At 43.3% G+C, this 16,294-nt stretch overlaps 1 protein-coding gene across 1 annotated transcript in view; it reads left to right on the top strand.

Moving 5' to 3' along the window:
* The window catches only part of LOC139909346 (ankyrin repeat domain-containing protein 13C), a 39,162-nt gene that overhangs the window by 17,845 nt on the left and 5,023 nt on the right, over positions 1-16,294 (top strand). The window contains exons 5-10 of the mRNA XM_071896375.2: positions 1,932-1,977; positions 4,423-4,489; positions 9,348-9,492; positions 10,129-10,260; positions 11,414-11,575; positions 16,167-16,246. Of these exons, the coding sequence (XP_071752476.1) occupies positions 1,932-1,977; positions 4,423-4,489; positions 9,348-9,492; positions 10,129-10,260; positions 11,414-11,575; positions 16,167-16,246 (632 nt within the window). The remainder of the gene's footprint in view (positions 1-1,931; positions 1,978-4,422; positions 4,490-9,347; positions 9,493-10,128; positions 10,261-11,413; positions 11,576-16,166; positions 16,247-16,294) is intronic.

The following is a 16,294-nucleotide window of genomic DNA, read 5'->3' as shown; positions in this document are numbered from 1 at the left end:
TTTTCTCACTTATCATTCTCCAAATGAACTGTAGCCAGCTGTCCCAGTGGCTGCTGCTGCATGCAGTGAAAGCACACACACACACACACACACACACACACACACACACACACACACACACACACACACACACAATCAGATGTACAAATGCATACCCACAGATACAGACAGTTTCACAGGCCCACAAGTATAAACATCCCTCCCAGAGCCAGTCAAGTTAGTCATTTATTCACTAATTACTGTCATCGCAACAAAGCACACCCGGGAGGGACAGTCGTGAACAGGACACGCACACACACAGACACACGCACACACACGCACACACACACGCACACACACACACACTCACACACACAAAGCGTTCAGCCGCTCTGACTCTCAGACATGTGTTCAACACTAAAAGGAGTCCTCCAGTGCTGTTGTGGCTGTCTGGCCTGACGTCATACACAGCACATCACTCACACACACACACACACACACACACACACAGTAAACATTTAAGCGCCTGCAGACTGATAGACAGGCTGTTGCTGTTCTGAGCCACAAGGAGCCTTCCAGTGCTGGCGTGACGTTATCGAGGCCAAACTGTAGGCGTAATCATCTGGAGCCGTTGGCACAGAGCGCTGCCAGGTTAGCCCCCTCCCCCCCTCCCCCCCTCCCCCAGGAGAGTTAGGGAGCAAGGAAGCAAGTGACAGAGAGGAATAAGAGAAGCACTGTGTGGAGGACAGTGTTGGGGGCAACGTGTTACAAAGGAATGTGTTACTGTAATCACATTACTTTTTCCGAGTAAAGTAATCCAATTTCAGTAATCACTGAAAGGTCAATATTTATCGGCTCAATGAACACAAGTGAGCCTAGCGCAATCGCTTTAGGGTGTAACGCAAAAGTAATATAACAAGTAGTGTAACTAATTACTTTTCTTGGGGTGATACAACAACCCCAACAGTGGTGGAGGATAATGATAAGTTCAATGAATGTATTTGTATTTAATCAGAATCACTTTAAGGTGAACAATAAAGGTGCCAGACATGAATTGAACACTAAAAACTAAAAAAATAATATAACATAAAAGAGGCAAGAACATTCCCTGTGTGTTTTAAAGAGGTCACTGAAAAGATGCCACCATTTTTCCAGTGCCCAGGGGCCCGGACGCGAATGCCCAACCAGTGTTAGTCCCGAACGTAGTCTTCTGTACCAGTCCTGGCCCGACGGTCAGCCCGCCCCGCGCTGCTCGGACACACGATGATGCGATCCTTCCTGGATGATGCAGCTGAGATGTCAGAGATTGATTTTTCTTTTGCATTATCATCATCATCATCATCATCTCTCAGGGATTATATAGATCTGAGAAGCCATGAGGCTCTTCCAGCATTACATCATCATCACTGAAAGAGGGATTGAGACGACCAGTGATGATGATGATGAGATTATAACCTCACTATAAATGTGCACATTTACAAAATAATGTGTTGGAATTGTGGCTATCAGACTGGATTTGCTGTGGATGGACTAGATGGTTTGTGTTTAATCAGGTCCATTTTATGTTCAGGATGGAAATTATGAATGCTATCTATGCTTTTTTTTTTTAAGTAAATAAAAAAAAGCTGCTTGCCACCAGGCTGTCCACACACTTAGTTTACCCTGATAATGGCATATAGACTGAAACGCTTTGGTACACTTATTTTTTTCCACCTCACAAAGTTGTCTTTTTTTATTGTTTCCCGTTTCTCTTTCTCTGTTCCATATGCAAGACTTTGCCAGTTGTCAGTATTATAATTTTCTGTCTCCCTAAGAGCTTTTAATATGAGCAACTATTCAGCATTTTAATGATCTAGAGCTCTGCATGTCCTCTTCTTTTCTTTTCTTTTTCCATCTTATTCTCATTTGTGCAATTTTACTTGCGATTTACTTTTCTTTCTCTTCATTTGCAGCTTGGAGACTTTTACTTGGAGCTTCACTGGGACTTCCAAAGCTGGGGTGAGTCAGCTTTCCCCTTCTGCTATCCCACAATCAAGAGGTGGACAGACAGAAAACACAGACATTATCCACACTGGAAAATAGCCCTGTGTGTCCTAGATAAGGAGTTTAGTCTGAAATACCAATACATGGGTGTGTTGAAGAGGAAAATGTGATGGAATATGTCAAAGTCCACGAGCGCTGTCTGGTGTCAGAAGGCCATCTGGTTAGTAAGGAAACAGTTGTGAGAGGTTGTTTACCCGGCGCCCTGAGGGTGATGCACTGTGGGAGTGGCCAGCGGCTACATGCTGAAGAGCGCTCCCCCTGGTGGCTGTGGATAGACATTACCGCCTTCCAACGTGGATGTTCTTCCTGACATGCATGCTTTGCGTCAAAAAAGCTTTGGATATGCAGCATTCCCACAGAGACAGATTACCATGTTGTACGATTCCTGTCGTATTCCTAAGTATATCCAATTCAAATACGTCCACTCAGGTCGTTTCATTAGAAGTAGATGAGCTATTGAGGCAAAGATCAGAATCAGAGTTGTTTCACCATTCGCATTGGGTGCACACGGAATTTGCCTTGGTTAATGGGTGCTGCTGTCACATTCTCAGACAGTTACACCATACAGGACTCTGCATGTAACTGCATGTAATACAGACAAGACACACTGTGCGACAGCAGACTAAACAGAAGCACACTACAAGTAAACGTTCAGCGTTGCAGCACGTGTCGGGCCTCAGAGTTCGAGCCCGGACTGAACGCCGTGTACACGATGTCTCTTGTGAATAATTGACATGCTTGGGAAGGTTATATAATGGGCACGCGCTTTGCTTATTTCCTGCCCTTTTCACACACAAGCATGTGTCTGTAGAGTGTGGTTATGCATTGTCATGGAGAGCATGGGCATGAACTGGAGAGGAAGAGGAGCAGGAACAATGCAGATGGTCGAGCGGACCGAATGCCATTTTACAGGCTTTGAATAGTTGTGATTTCCAAATGAACACTTGAATACTCGTTCTCAGTAACAGGCCTACTGGTTCAAAACAATAATATGCAAAAAACAAAAAGTTTCTTAACTAGGCATTGCTTCCAAATCCTCAAAGCCTGAAGTGCAGGTTAATTATTGCAGTTAAAAATGCATCCAGTGAGTGTAGACTTTGTATTGGTTATGTTGCAGGTGACAGACACACCTGACGCAGATATTTATTTAGTGAATAAATATCTAGGAGCAGTACGCTGTTGTGCGGATAAACTTACACTTTACCAACCCACGTGAATGATTTACGATCTCCCTTTGTTTTAATGCTGATGGGAAAGCTGAAATGACAACGTAACTTAGTTTTTAAACAATGTTTTATTGAACAAACAGATTTTTCTTCACCAGTACTTACAGATGATTGATCAAACGGTCGCATGCTTGGCACTGAACCTTCGTCTTATCACACGTTATTTCTAAATATTGCCACACACTTTGGCGTTGGCATCTCTAGCTTCAACGCCTTGTGTTAGACGACCAAAGAGGCTGTATAGGCCAAGAAGAATCACTCTGGAGTCCTAAATTTAGATTTGAATGTCAACCTAACAAACAAATTTCCCAATTGTTGAATAGTTGGGGCCAGGCCTAGCAGACTGGTAAATAAGTGAGGTGAGGAATAGGGCAGAAAGGCAACTTCTAAATCCCCCTTGGTTGTTACATCCCAAAATTCACCAGCCACTTTTGCTATTTTATGACCCAAATGTATTTTTAGACTAGACCTCTAAACCGCAGTCAGTCACCTGCCAAATGTCTGGTAGACGGTCGAGATTTACCAGCATTAGCGAACAGCGGTTAATCCTCCACCCCGGTGAGGAAGGACGAGACTTCCCTCTTGCATAGGAAATGTTGTAAAAAAAAAAAAAATCTAAAGGCTTTGATGCAGAGATAGAGATCTGAAAACTGTATTTGTAGGCCGGGGAGGGAGCTCCCGCCGCCGATTTCTGTGCTTGGAGAAGAATCGGGTCTAAACCAACATGTAGTCTAAGTGATCTGTGCTGCTGTCAGAGGGATTTCTGGCCCGCCGCCCCTTCAGGCCTAACGAGGCTACATGTGCTACACAACGCCGGGCTGGGAAGAGCCGCTCGGATTTGTAACAGAAGTTCGTTCTTTGATGCAGTCCTCGACAGAATTATTTAGGACCGTTTCGAATTCCTCTTTTTGTGTCTTGAGATTTGTACAATGTTGGCACAGAAGTAAAGAACCCGTTTTTTTTTCGCAGTGACTTACCCCAGCAAGGGTTGTCAGAGTTATTAAATATTTAGCCACAGAACTAGAAGTTATTGCTGCTATATGGCCCCTGCAGTCTACAGGGCTATACACTATAGAAGCTTTGAAGTGGATGGTGATCTTCATTATTAAGTGGAGTTTCTAAATTTAGGCGTTTTTCAGGCTGCATTTTCACATGTCCTCTTTTCATGTTGCAGTGCCTTTGCTCTCCAGAATCCTGCCTTCAGACGCGTGTAAGATCTACAAGCAGGGCATCAACATCAGGCAAGTCAAGTTAACGAAATCTAACGCTTTTCAAGAAAGATGAGTGATGTTTGAAAGCCCGTGGAATGGTAGTTCCACGACTGGCTTGTAAATATGTGATTTGCGGCCTTGTGTGCATATATAAAGCATCTAAAAAGTATGAGAACTCAATTACATTCCAGTTTTGAAACGTATCAATCTACATGTTTCTCTTTTCCTGACACTGGCTATAAATTAGTCAGAGATATACGAGGAGACGGCCAATGTTAGCAATGATACCAATAATATCTTTTAGTATTCATAAATAGCTTCAGTGTGTAGAGCCAGTATTAAATGATAGCTCTGGGTACAGATCGGGTGTCTTTTCCCTACCATGGTGTGTGGGCTAAATAACCTCTGCCTCAGTATTTAGAGAATCTGAATCTGCAGGTTCATAAAGATAAAGCTGAATCATTGCATCATCTCTTCGGTCTTGTTGTGAGATGGACAGGGAGATGTGAGCGTGAGCTGATGCCGCCTGAGAAAATGCTCTGATCAACCACATGAGCTGTTTTTCTGGGGGGTTTTTTAATGGGAGTTTTTTGGCTGCTTAAAGGAGCAGTTCACCCCAAAATGAAAATTCAGTCATTAACTTTTCACCCCCACGTCAGTGAAAACAGACACAGTATTAGTTCCATCTGAGCCTTCCTCCAGACTATGTGGGAAAATGTTTGGAAGAAGGCCGAGACAGACCTCGCTCTGTCTGGTTTTCATGCAAACTTCAGTGGAATTTCTGATTAATTTTGGGGCGGATTATTCCTTTGATATGACATGTAACCGTAATATATATACATTTTTACTGTTTGAAGCCAACTCTCCTGAGGCTTGAACAATAACATTACACAGTAGCAGACATAGCATAACACAATAACAGACATTCCAAGGATTCCTCAGCCTGTTGGCCCTGAAACGAGCTTATCTTTGTTTGAGCCACTATAGATTGACAACATAGCGATAGCAATAGCAAGTTTATTTATATAGCACATTTCGTATACAGGGGTAATTCAGTGTGCTTTACATACATAAAAGCAAAAAGGAACATCCATATATAAAATATAATTAAAAGAAAGTACAAAGTACATAAAATAGTAATTAAAAAAAGAGTAATATAATTAAAAGATAAGTAATAAAAAGAAAATACAAAGTATATAAAATAGAATAAAAACATAGTGGAAGTAGCCTCGACTGTGTGTTTATATCTTTTGGAACACCGAATAGAGAACTATAGAGCAAAAGCCCGCCAATAGAGCCTAGCCGACTAGTGACTAGAGGTCTACTTCCAAAATGAACGTGCAGTAGGAATAGAGTGCAAGTTTTAGAGCTCAATCGTAGGCACATGAAAAGAGAAAAGTTTTTAACCTGGATTTAAAAATTGCTACATTTGGGGCACGTCTAAGACCTTCTGGCAGTTTGTTCCAGTTGCATGCAGCATAACAGCTAAATGCTGCTTCACCATGTTTAGTTTGGGCTCTGGGCTGTACTAGCTGACCTGAGCCCATGGATCTAAGAGCCCTACTCGGTTTATATTCTTTAAGCATATCAGAGAGGTATTCTGGGCCCAGACCATTCAGTGATTTATAGACTAGTAGCAGCACTTTCAAATCGATTCTGTTACTAACTGGAAGCCAGTGTAAAGATTTTAGAACTGGAGTAATGTGCTCTGTCCTCCTGGTCCTACAATAAACAATAAACAACAGATAGATATGCTGTCCTGTTGTCCACGGTACACATTTGCTGCAACTCACGTCAGTCTAATTTCAACAACCAGCTTAGTTCAGCTACTCTTGCATACAACTACTTAGGGCTGGGCGATAATTTATTATTGTTTATTGTCTTTCGGTGGAATCATTTCATCATGATAAGGTGATTTTGGGAAGTCGTGACACACAGTTCTGTCGTCTAAATTGATCATAACAAGCAAATTTTATTTAATAACTCTGACAAAATGAGGTATGAAACATTTTTAAGAATATTATTTGAAAATTTCAGTTTTGATTGACATCATACCCTAACATTACCATTCGGTTCAATGGGATGAACATCAATTTGATTATTCAGCATGTGATTTTGCATACTTGAGCCATACTGTGATGTAGAAGGAAAGCCTTATGTTTATCGTGATATTGATTTCAAGCATATCACCCGGCCCTGCGACCGCTTCCCTGGAGTAATGCCCACAGTCCTCAGTGTCATATAAAGAGCAGCACCATATGCCAGGCCTATCGCAGTAAAAAGCTTTATTCCTCAAGAAAATATCTTTGTTGAGGCACTTTGTAACTTATAAGAGATAGTAGTTTATCTGTGCTGCACACTCCCCCTCCCACCCCCCTGCTTTTTTTTTTTTTTTTTTTTTCCTCTTCTGTCTCTGTTAATGGCCTTTAGCGCCTGCAACAACCTAGTTTGGTTAACTAGAGTGTGAAATCGGTGAAGCTGAGCGGCCCTGCCTCCGTTCGCAGATCTATTACTTCTGCGCTCCTGTTCAAATCAGAGCCTCTTAGACAGAGACCCACTGTAGCATCTAACCTGCTACTCAGAAAGTCGTCACACTCTGTTATGCTGACTGCCGGTCACAACAATGAATCTACAGCGGCAGATCCAGGGTGGCGTGCTTCCCGCCCTGGCTGTTGATAATGAACGCCGAGCCGCGACAAGCTAAAGCCAGGCACCGTTCAACAGCCTCGAGGTTTAGCTCGCACAGCTATGGCACACTGTCATTCATACATGCATGCATACACACACATGGATAAAATAACTTTGTTGCTAGGTTACATGCAGGGCGCGATTTGTAAAGAAAACAGAGCGAGGGGAGTATTTTTGGAATGCATTTTTATCATGTGATATCTTACACAAGGAGGTATGAAAATGAAAAAATACAAGTGCAAACGCCTATCATACATGTATTATTTTTTCCCCAAAGAATTCTATCCATACAATTTGAAAATAAACAACAACAATCTTTTATGTACGAACTTAAAGAGAGATGGACAGATAGATGCATAATATCAAAGAGGGCAACATTTTATTTTGAGCCTTAATCTTTTCAGCACACCGTTATGTCCCAGCAGAGATAAATGTGACATTTATAGATGTGTGCGTTCACATCCTTTTTTTCTGCAAGCCTGATATTCATTCTAGCACGACTAAATAGGTTTACGGTACGTATTATTAAGTCACCATATCTTACAGTAATGTGGGCATAGGACTAATGCACATAAGATCATAAATTAGACCTACTCATGTGATCAATCAATAGGCGGTTATGACTCACAGTGTATAGTGGTGCATCGTGTAACGATACAGTGGCTCTTCGGCGCTGTTAGAGGACGCTTGACCCCAGGTGATGATGGCTGTGGTGTGCTAGTCAGCGTGTTTGTGGACAGCAGCAATACTCACTTTAATATGCAAAAATACGGGAATGGCACTGAATAACAAAAAGGCTAGTTAGCCAATCTAACAGAACAATTTAGCAAATAGGCTTTCATTATCCCTAATTTCAATCAGGAGAGACAAGGTTGTATGGTCAAATGAAAACTAATTTGCAGCCTATTCAGTTGTGGCCTAAGATTTATCGCTTGCCATTCTTTTAGCAAAACAATTTGCGTTGATGATGGACCTCCTTATTGTTATTTTTTTTACAGTTTTCCCTGTAGATGGATCATCGGCAGAGTGTCACCCTTCTTTTATCCACATCTCTGCATAATTATGAGCTGGAAACTAGGCAACTCTATGCCTGTGTGCGTGAAAAGGGAGAAAAACTCCACAATGTTTTTTTGGAAGTTGTTTGCTCCATCTACTGTCAGATTGGAGAAATTCATGTATTTTATTCACTGGCAGGTTATGTTTTAATGTTTAATTTAATGATCAGAGGTATGGAAATCAAAAGCAGAGGTACTGCAAAAAATGCAAATTGCTCCCTGGTCACAAACCAATGCACCGCATCAACCGACACACACACACACACACACACACACACACACACACATTATCTATTTAAGTCACTCATTAGCTTACAAATTAACTAAATTTTAACATGGAAATTTGTAGTTAACGGCGTACATAAGAGCGTCCAAACCAGCAGCGTTTGTGTGTGTGTGTGTGTGTGTGTGTGTGTGCGTGTTTCTGCATGCTGGCACACATACCTGTGCCAGTTAGCCTTGATGCCGAGCTTGTCATCATTCTCCAGAAGCGCTCCTGGCTGTCTAATTTGGTATTCAAAATGTCCTCTTATTATCCCGGAGCTGCAGGGAGAAAGAGAGACAGACAGACAGAGGGAGACTGAAAGAAACTGTCACCGCGAGTTCATTTACATTCTGGCGGTACAGTGTGTCAACCCCGTCACCCTCCTCATACCTACCACTTTGTGTCTGGTCCTCACACGGAGCTCAGTTATTCTCTTTGCTGTCACGTCTCGTTCCACAACTACCCGCTTTGACAAAGTTAAAAAAGAAAAAGAGGCTTTCGTCGAAAACAGAAATGGGTTGTACGTCTCCCATGGCAACGATTAGCACACACGATGCCTCTCGGCTTTCTGAGCCAAAGTTTGACATTTTCCTCACAGTGAAAAGGTTTTTTTGTGTTTTTTTTTGCTTACACTTGTGTTGCTGTTTCCTAAAGGCTCTTTGAGATCGCAGTTAAACTTCTCACCTTCTCCCTTTTCTCATATCTTTTTCATTCACTTCATTTTTTTTTTCTTTATGCTTTTTGGTCGACCTCTGTTGCTGTCTTCCTCTATTTTCCTTTCCTCATCTGTCTTGTCTTTTTCTATTCCTAATGCCCTCACAGTAAACCCCTTTTCCTTCTTCTTCTGTGTGTGTGTGTGTGTGTGTGTGTGTGTGTGCAGACTGGACACCACCCTGATAGACTTCACGGATATGAAGTGCCAGCGCGGTGACCTCAGCTTCATCTTCAACGGCGATGCCATCCCCTCCGAGTCTTTCGTGGTGCTTGACAACGAACAGAAAGTCTACCAGCGGATACACCACGAGGTTCATATACACACCATACACATACCATAAAAAAATACTTTAGGAGGAGTTTGGTTTTCTTGTAAGTTAGTCAACTCTACCAGCTGTAATTTGGAAGTCCTACTCTGTTTTGAATATCCAATTGGCTGGAAAAATAGTGAAATTGATGAATAGCGAATTCTGAGATGTACCAGTCACTATATCACATAAAATAATACTACTGGACAAAATTGTTAGTCTCCTGTCTCCGCCCCTGGTGAAAATTTCTAAAAAAAAAAAAAAAAAAGGAAAAGAAATGGGTGGCAGCTTCCTGTTTGGTCACAGTCAAAGCAGTGAACTGATTTATTTGTTGGTCAGTGGCTTAAAGCTGTTAAAGGATTACATTGACATTTAGAATTTTAGTTATCTTTTTTCCACCACTTTCTACCACGTTTCTACTTTTGCCCTTAAAGTTCCCGAATGGCTTGTTAGCACTGATAGGATTCCTCATGGAAACCAGGGGGCACCGCTAGATTTTTTTTTTTGCACAACCTAACGAGTGTCCGGGGGAAAAAAAAGTGACCAACTCAAACTTAGAATATTTAAGTGTTCTTTTAAATTTGGTGTCACTGACAGCCTGAGTGTGTTGGAGTTTCCTAACTCCAACCTTAATTTCAGGAGTCGGAGATGGAGACGGAGGAGGAGGTGGACATCCTAATGAGCAGCGACGTGTACTCCGCCACTCTCTCCACCAAGTCCATCACTTTCTCCAGGGCGCAGACTGGCTGGCTGTTCAGAGAGGACAAGACGGTCGGTGCCAGTAGTTGTTATTGTTGTTGTTATACTATTACTACCACCACCACCACTACTGGTGCAAACAAACACTACTCCTGCTCTCACGGTTCCAACTGACCGTGGAAATTCTCGAATATTATTCTTACCTCCTGCTCTCACTGCAGACCTGATAGCCTCTGCTGCCCGTGTCTGCCCAGTCATTTTTAATCCACACTCTGCGTTTCACCCTTTTCTTTCCTTCCTCACTGGTTATAATTGCACACATTTGCAGTATTGTCTCCATGCCTGTTTTGAGTCTGTCTCCGCATGAGAACACTTTGCGAGAATGCATGTGTTTGCGTGATTTGAGAGGTCCATTACATTACATTACATTATGTCATTTAGCAGACGCTTTTGTCCAAAGCGACTTACACTAAGTGCATTTTGTCAACAGTATTCAAACCAACTGTATATCACAGACTTCATCAGCTAAGCCTTTAATAGGAATAAGTAGCATTTATAGGTCCGACGTTCCAAATCCTACATACAAATCTGAAGGAATCTATGAGATTTTATGAGAGAAATCTGGAAGGAAGGGTTAGATTCTGTAAATGTGGGATTTTTTAAGTCCAGTTTAAGCTCCTCAGGCAGGCCGTTCCAAAGCCAGTGGGCACAACTGGTCTTCAACCTGGACTAGAATGGACTGTTTTCGGCTACCTATTTTCGTTTCATACAAATTTTGCCACAGTTAGGGTTTTATTGGTATGACGTACAAATGTTATTTAGTAGATCTGTCTCTTCTCGTCTTCTCCCCCCTCTACTCAAATAGTTATGTGACCCTTGTTTGGTAACAGTCATTCTGTTATTCAATGCTGTAAAGAATGTCTACATTCCTGATGGTATTTCCTGCTACATCTCCCTCCCCAAAAAAACAAAGTTGAAAGGCAGCAGAGACGGTAACCTAAACACAGGAGCAGCAGTGAAACCCCAGGAAAGAACTGCAGGTGATAGGCTCAGGGGGTGAAAACAACACAAAACAACACAAACTGGGTGGGGGGGCACGAAGGCGGCGAATGTGATATGTGGCTATTGCTTTCTCTCGTCTGTCCTTTGTCCTTTTGAAATGTATTAAAGGGGAAATTGGTGACTCAGCAGGAGGGCTTGTTGTCGCTGTCCCCCGTCTCTGCAGGAACGCGTGGGAAACTTCCTGGCGGATTTCTACTCGGTGAACGGCCTGGTGCTGGAGTCCAGGAAGAGGCGGGAGCACCTGAGCGAGGAGGACATCTTGAGGAACAAAGCCATCATGGAGAGCCTGAGCAAAGGAGGGAACCTCATCGAGCAGAACTTTGAGGTGAGTCGGGCGTCGCGGCGGATCAGCGGGCGAAGGCGCTGTCCACGTAACTCCGTGGACTGGCCCGTGATCTTTGTCCCTTGTCAAAGGGCAAGTGAGTAGGGAGACTGCTGTTCAGACACAGGATCGGGGTTTAAACCCCCGTGTTGGCAGGCATCCACCTTGCTTAAAGGATAATTCCGGTTATTTTCAACCTGGGCCTTATTTTCCTAGTTTTTGCCATCATGACGATTGATTCTGTTCAAACTTTCATCACTTACTCCACTGTAGAGCTTAGTGTACCTTCAGTGCACCGGGAGCGCTGCTGTCCGACACAAATCAATGGGGCAAACACACTGTCTGACAGTTGAACCCAAAAAGTGACTAAAACATATCATTTCAACACAATAACACTCACACTGCAGTTACACATGTCTTTAAATAGCAGCTCACGCCTACAGTTTGTTTTCTTTGGTCCGAACCTTAGCGGAAACGTTTACTTTGTTGCATTTTTGCATTTGATTTCTTTAAGTTCACACTGCCTGATTACGAGCAAACCAGGGCTTGTAAGCAAAAGTCACATGGACTCACAAGTTTTGGTAAGCCGTCATCCCGCGAGGTCAGAGAACGTCAAAGCAAATCCGATTTCCTGTAACTTTAGCTAAGCATGATGGACTTGTCTGTGCTCTTTGCTGTAATTTACCTTCTCTGGTGTTCATACCAGTTAAGAGAGAGACCGTTAAAATGGGTAAAACCGCACCGTAGTTCTCTTGGAAGAGGACTGAGACTCGTGTTTTCAGGTGTCTCAGTGCCGTTATTTGGTGGCAGTCATGCTTCGAATGGCATTGTCCTCACCTGTCCCAAATGATCTGAACTAAAGGAGTAAAGAGTTTGAATAATCTGCTCCAACATGCTTGGTGTGAACACGCCCTTTGTCATCCTAACTTTCTCTCTTCTCTATGTTTCCTATCGCTCTCCACTGTCCAGTCTAGTACAGCAAATAATTTCAGATAACCTGATAAAAGAAGAGCCTCCGGCAGTGTGTTCATTTAACAATCCTCGGGCCTGTGGGTTGAATGTTTCTGTTAAACTATTTAAATACATCGGGTCTAACCAGAATCTGTAACTAAACAAGCTGTGAAGCTAGTTTGATGTAGCCAGCAACACGTGCTGGATCCTGTTCATGTGTGATGGAAGTGCAGGAAATAGAAAAGTAAGAAATAAGTTTAATAGTCTTTTCTTTTTTTTTGAGTCCCATAGAAAGGGTGACTCTTGCCGTTTGTGACTATTAGGATAGATAAAGTAAGTCATAGTTAAGGTAGTCGGCCACCCAGACATGCCTGCTGTCAGCCAGATTGCGTGCCATACTGTTCATACACTGGCTTTTGCCAAATCAAATCATTGTTTATGGTTCTCAGTCAGTGGTTAAGTTACTTTGTGAGTCAGCAAAAGTTGATAAAAACCGCACCATATTATCTGCCTTCTATTGTGCCATTTATAGTGACAAAGTTTCAGAGGCGAGGTGGATTTTCATTGGGTAGATTACAAAATAGATCTTTGTCTGCCTCACTATAAAAGAAGAAAAGGCAGCTAATAGAGTGCGGGTCTTACCGACTTTTTGCCAACTCACCCTCGGCCCTGGACTGAATGAACGTGCATATGCATCTCCACTCTTTTACAGTTACTTTGTGACTCACTGGTAGGAAGTTATTAGCAAGTATGAAGAAAGGCTGGAGTCAGATTAGCATGATACCTGCTCTGTAGTGGATCATTTACAGAGAAGTTGGTGTGTAAAGATCCTGTTTACTTGCACCTGCAGCGTAACCGCCAGTCCAATCCTGAAACTGTCCTGTCCCGCTGGGCTCTTGGGGTAGGATCTAAGTCTCAGACAAATAAACCTCACAACACTCACTGCTCCATCTGTAGTAAGATGAAACCTGTAGAAACAGCATGGACTTGGTTTTGGACTCTTTTGCTAAACTTTGCATGGTTTATTAAAAAATACCTCCGTCTGACTCCCTGCTGTTGTTTTTTTTTAAGTTTTATTTGTTTCGGACATAACTTTGAAATGAAAAGCTGCCCCAGTCACCGTTGTTTGTGAGACAGAACGACCCCCCTCCCCTATCCACTCCGCATGGATTTGAGGCGTAGCGTCGCCACCTAGCGGTGAAAGCGGCACAGCTGAGCCTTGTTCACAGAGCTGATGCTCCCACCCACCATCCCTTCACTGCAGTATGTTCCAGAGTTTGCTTAGCAAGCCCTTGTCTAAACACTATGCATAAAGCCAGTCACACAGTGAAGACAAAGCCGCACAACACTCAATGGATGCCTTTTAACTGCTTGGTTGTTTTCCTTGTTCTGCGCTAGGCTTTGTCTCATCAATGTGTTCTGTTGTCTGTCAGAGTCTCTTTACAGTCTGTGTCTATTTGAATCAATACCCATTGGCCTAATGTTTTACCAAAAAAAAAAAAGAAAAAAAAGCTGATTATGCCTTTAAAGCCTGTGTGTATGTATGTGTGTGTGTGTGTGTGTGTGTGTGTCTTTTGTGGGCTCTAGTGTCGATGCCGTGCCGGTTGTTTCTTCCGCCCTCGATGGAAAATGATAGATGGAAGTAGGTGACAGAAAAATAGCTGGGCAGGCCAGTTTCTGTGACGTAGCTGTGTTTACCACAGGGATGGAGGCCGAATGGAGGGCAGGCGGGGGGGGGGGGCGGAGAGGGGCGGAGAGGGGCGAGCGGGTCAGCTCCGCGCCTGTGGACACAGGGAAGCGTGGGGGGCTTTATGACGGGGCTCGGCACTATTGATCAGACGGATGAAGGCTAAAACCCACTGGTGCCACGGAGTGACGGAAGGGGGGCGAGGCCGGCAGGCGGGACCGGCATACCAGCAGATCAGGGCCCCGCGGGCGCTGTGTACTCTGTTCTCATCACAACAACACAGCGGAGCGGTCACACACAGCGTGGGAGCGAGCGCTCGCGAGGCCGCGGCCCACCCTGAAAACACCAAAACAAATTCTGTGGTGACTGCAGTGTAGCTAGGAGTGAGGGAACGCTGATGGCAGAGGGCCGTCTGCCTGCTGTCTTATCATACACTACCAGTTAAAAGTTTGGACACAACACATTTTTCTTTATTTTTACTATTTTCCACATTTTAGAATAATAGTAAAGATATCAGAGCTATGAAATAACACAAATGGAATTATGCAGTGACTAATGATAGCAAATAGCGCTTTTCGATCTCGAGGCAGCAGAGTGTGTTGTCAGACCCGCCCTCCTCCCGCACAGTCGCTCGAGTTCCCGCTCCAACACTTGTGACCCATCTTGATGAGGCTGTCTAACTTGAAATGCCAGTTACCTCTAGCCTGACACTGAGGTCGCTGAGGTCGCTGAGGTTGCTGAGGTCGCTGAGGTTGCTGAGGTTGCTGAGGTCGCTGAGGTTGCTGAGGTTGCTGAGGTCGCTGAGGTTGCTGAGGTCGCTGGCACCTGTAAAGCCTCCAGGTCTTGTTTACCACATGTTTAGTTAAGCTTTACTTTCTTTTTGTACTACTTTCTGCTATTGTCGCTATGGGCGCTAGCCTCTCCTTCATGGCCACAACCCAACTCACCGCTGGCCACACCCATAAGACACACACTCGCAGCAAACGGTATACACACCAAAACGTCCCTAACATCATCAAAAAGCCAATTGCAGGCAAACTGGCGGATCTGGGCATGTGCACACAGGGCACAGTGAGAATAATGTATAATGTATCTGATTCATTTATTATTTCAGTGTCGAAAACGTTTCATATTGCAGCTTTAAATATGGGTTAGAAGGTGAAATGACTCACTGAGGTTAGACTAAACTACGCTATGTTTATAGCATCCTGATTATGGCCTGGCACAATGTGTCATGCAGTGGCAGTTTGAATAAGTGGTAGTCTAGGCTGAATGCAAAAACACTAGGATAAAGGGGAAGTACGTAAGTAAATGAAGTAAGTAAATGTGAACCGAGTTGACGCAAAGAACACGCCGTGTTGAAATTGTCTAAGGATTTTGCCTCCACTGATGTTTAGTTATACACAGTGTTATTTCAGCTGCATAGTAATTCAGTCCTTTATGTTACACTTTGTACAGTTTTTACACAAGAGTTCAGTCACTTTAGTGAAGCGCTGGGGCCATCTAGTGGTCGGAGCTGTGCTGTGCATTGTATCGCTCAATTAAATTAAGTTTAACATTATTGATCACAGAGGGGAAAGTGGGTCATTTCAGCAGCAAAGAGCAAAATATAAATACAATAAAACAAAAGATAGAGCATCTGCATAATGCTAATAAAGTGTTTCCACTGGCTAAATAGAATCCCTTCTGTGATTATTGACAGATTTACAGATGAACAGATGTTTTGCAGCTTACATATTTTACAAAATTTACAATCCAGTGCAAGAACACTGGCTCTTTCAAATGATCCCGATTCTGAGTTTGATGAGTTGTGTTGTGGGTTTTGTTTTGTCTGGTCTCGACCTTGCTGTGAGCCTTTTGTTTCTCCATGTGGTGTTAGTTATGTGTGACTCTGCAGTTGTTTAGTCTGGGCTCTATCCTTGACATGTTGGTTTTTTTTTCCTCCACACTCTTCAGCCGGCGAGGAGGCAATCTCTAACTCCCCCGTCACCCAACACTATTTCCTGGGAAGAATACATCTCTGCTGACAATGGAAAGTAGGTATCTGTGTTTAAACAAATGAGAGGTCATTTCCAGTCCACTAT

Source organism: Centroberyx gerrardi, chromosome 9 (genome assembly GCF_048128805.1).
Source record: "Centroberyx gerrardi isolate f3 chromosome 9, fCenGer3.hap1.cur.20231027, whole genome shotgun sequence".
Lineage (NCBI taxonomy): Eukaryota > Metazoa > Chordata > Actinopteri > Beryciformes > Berycidae > Centroberyx > Centroberyx gerrardi.
The sequence above is the reverse complement of the archived record's forward strand: the minus strand, read 5'-3'. Positions and strand labels throughout refer to the sequence as shown.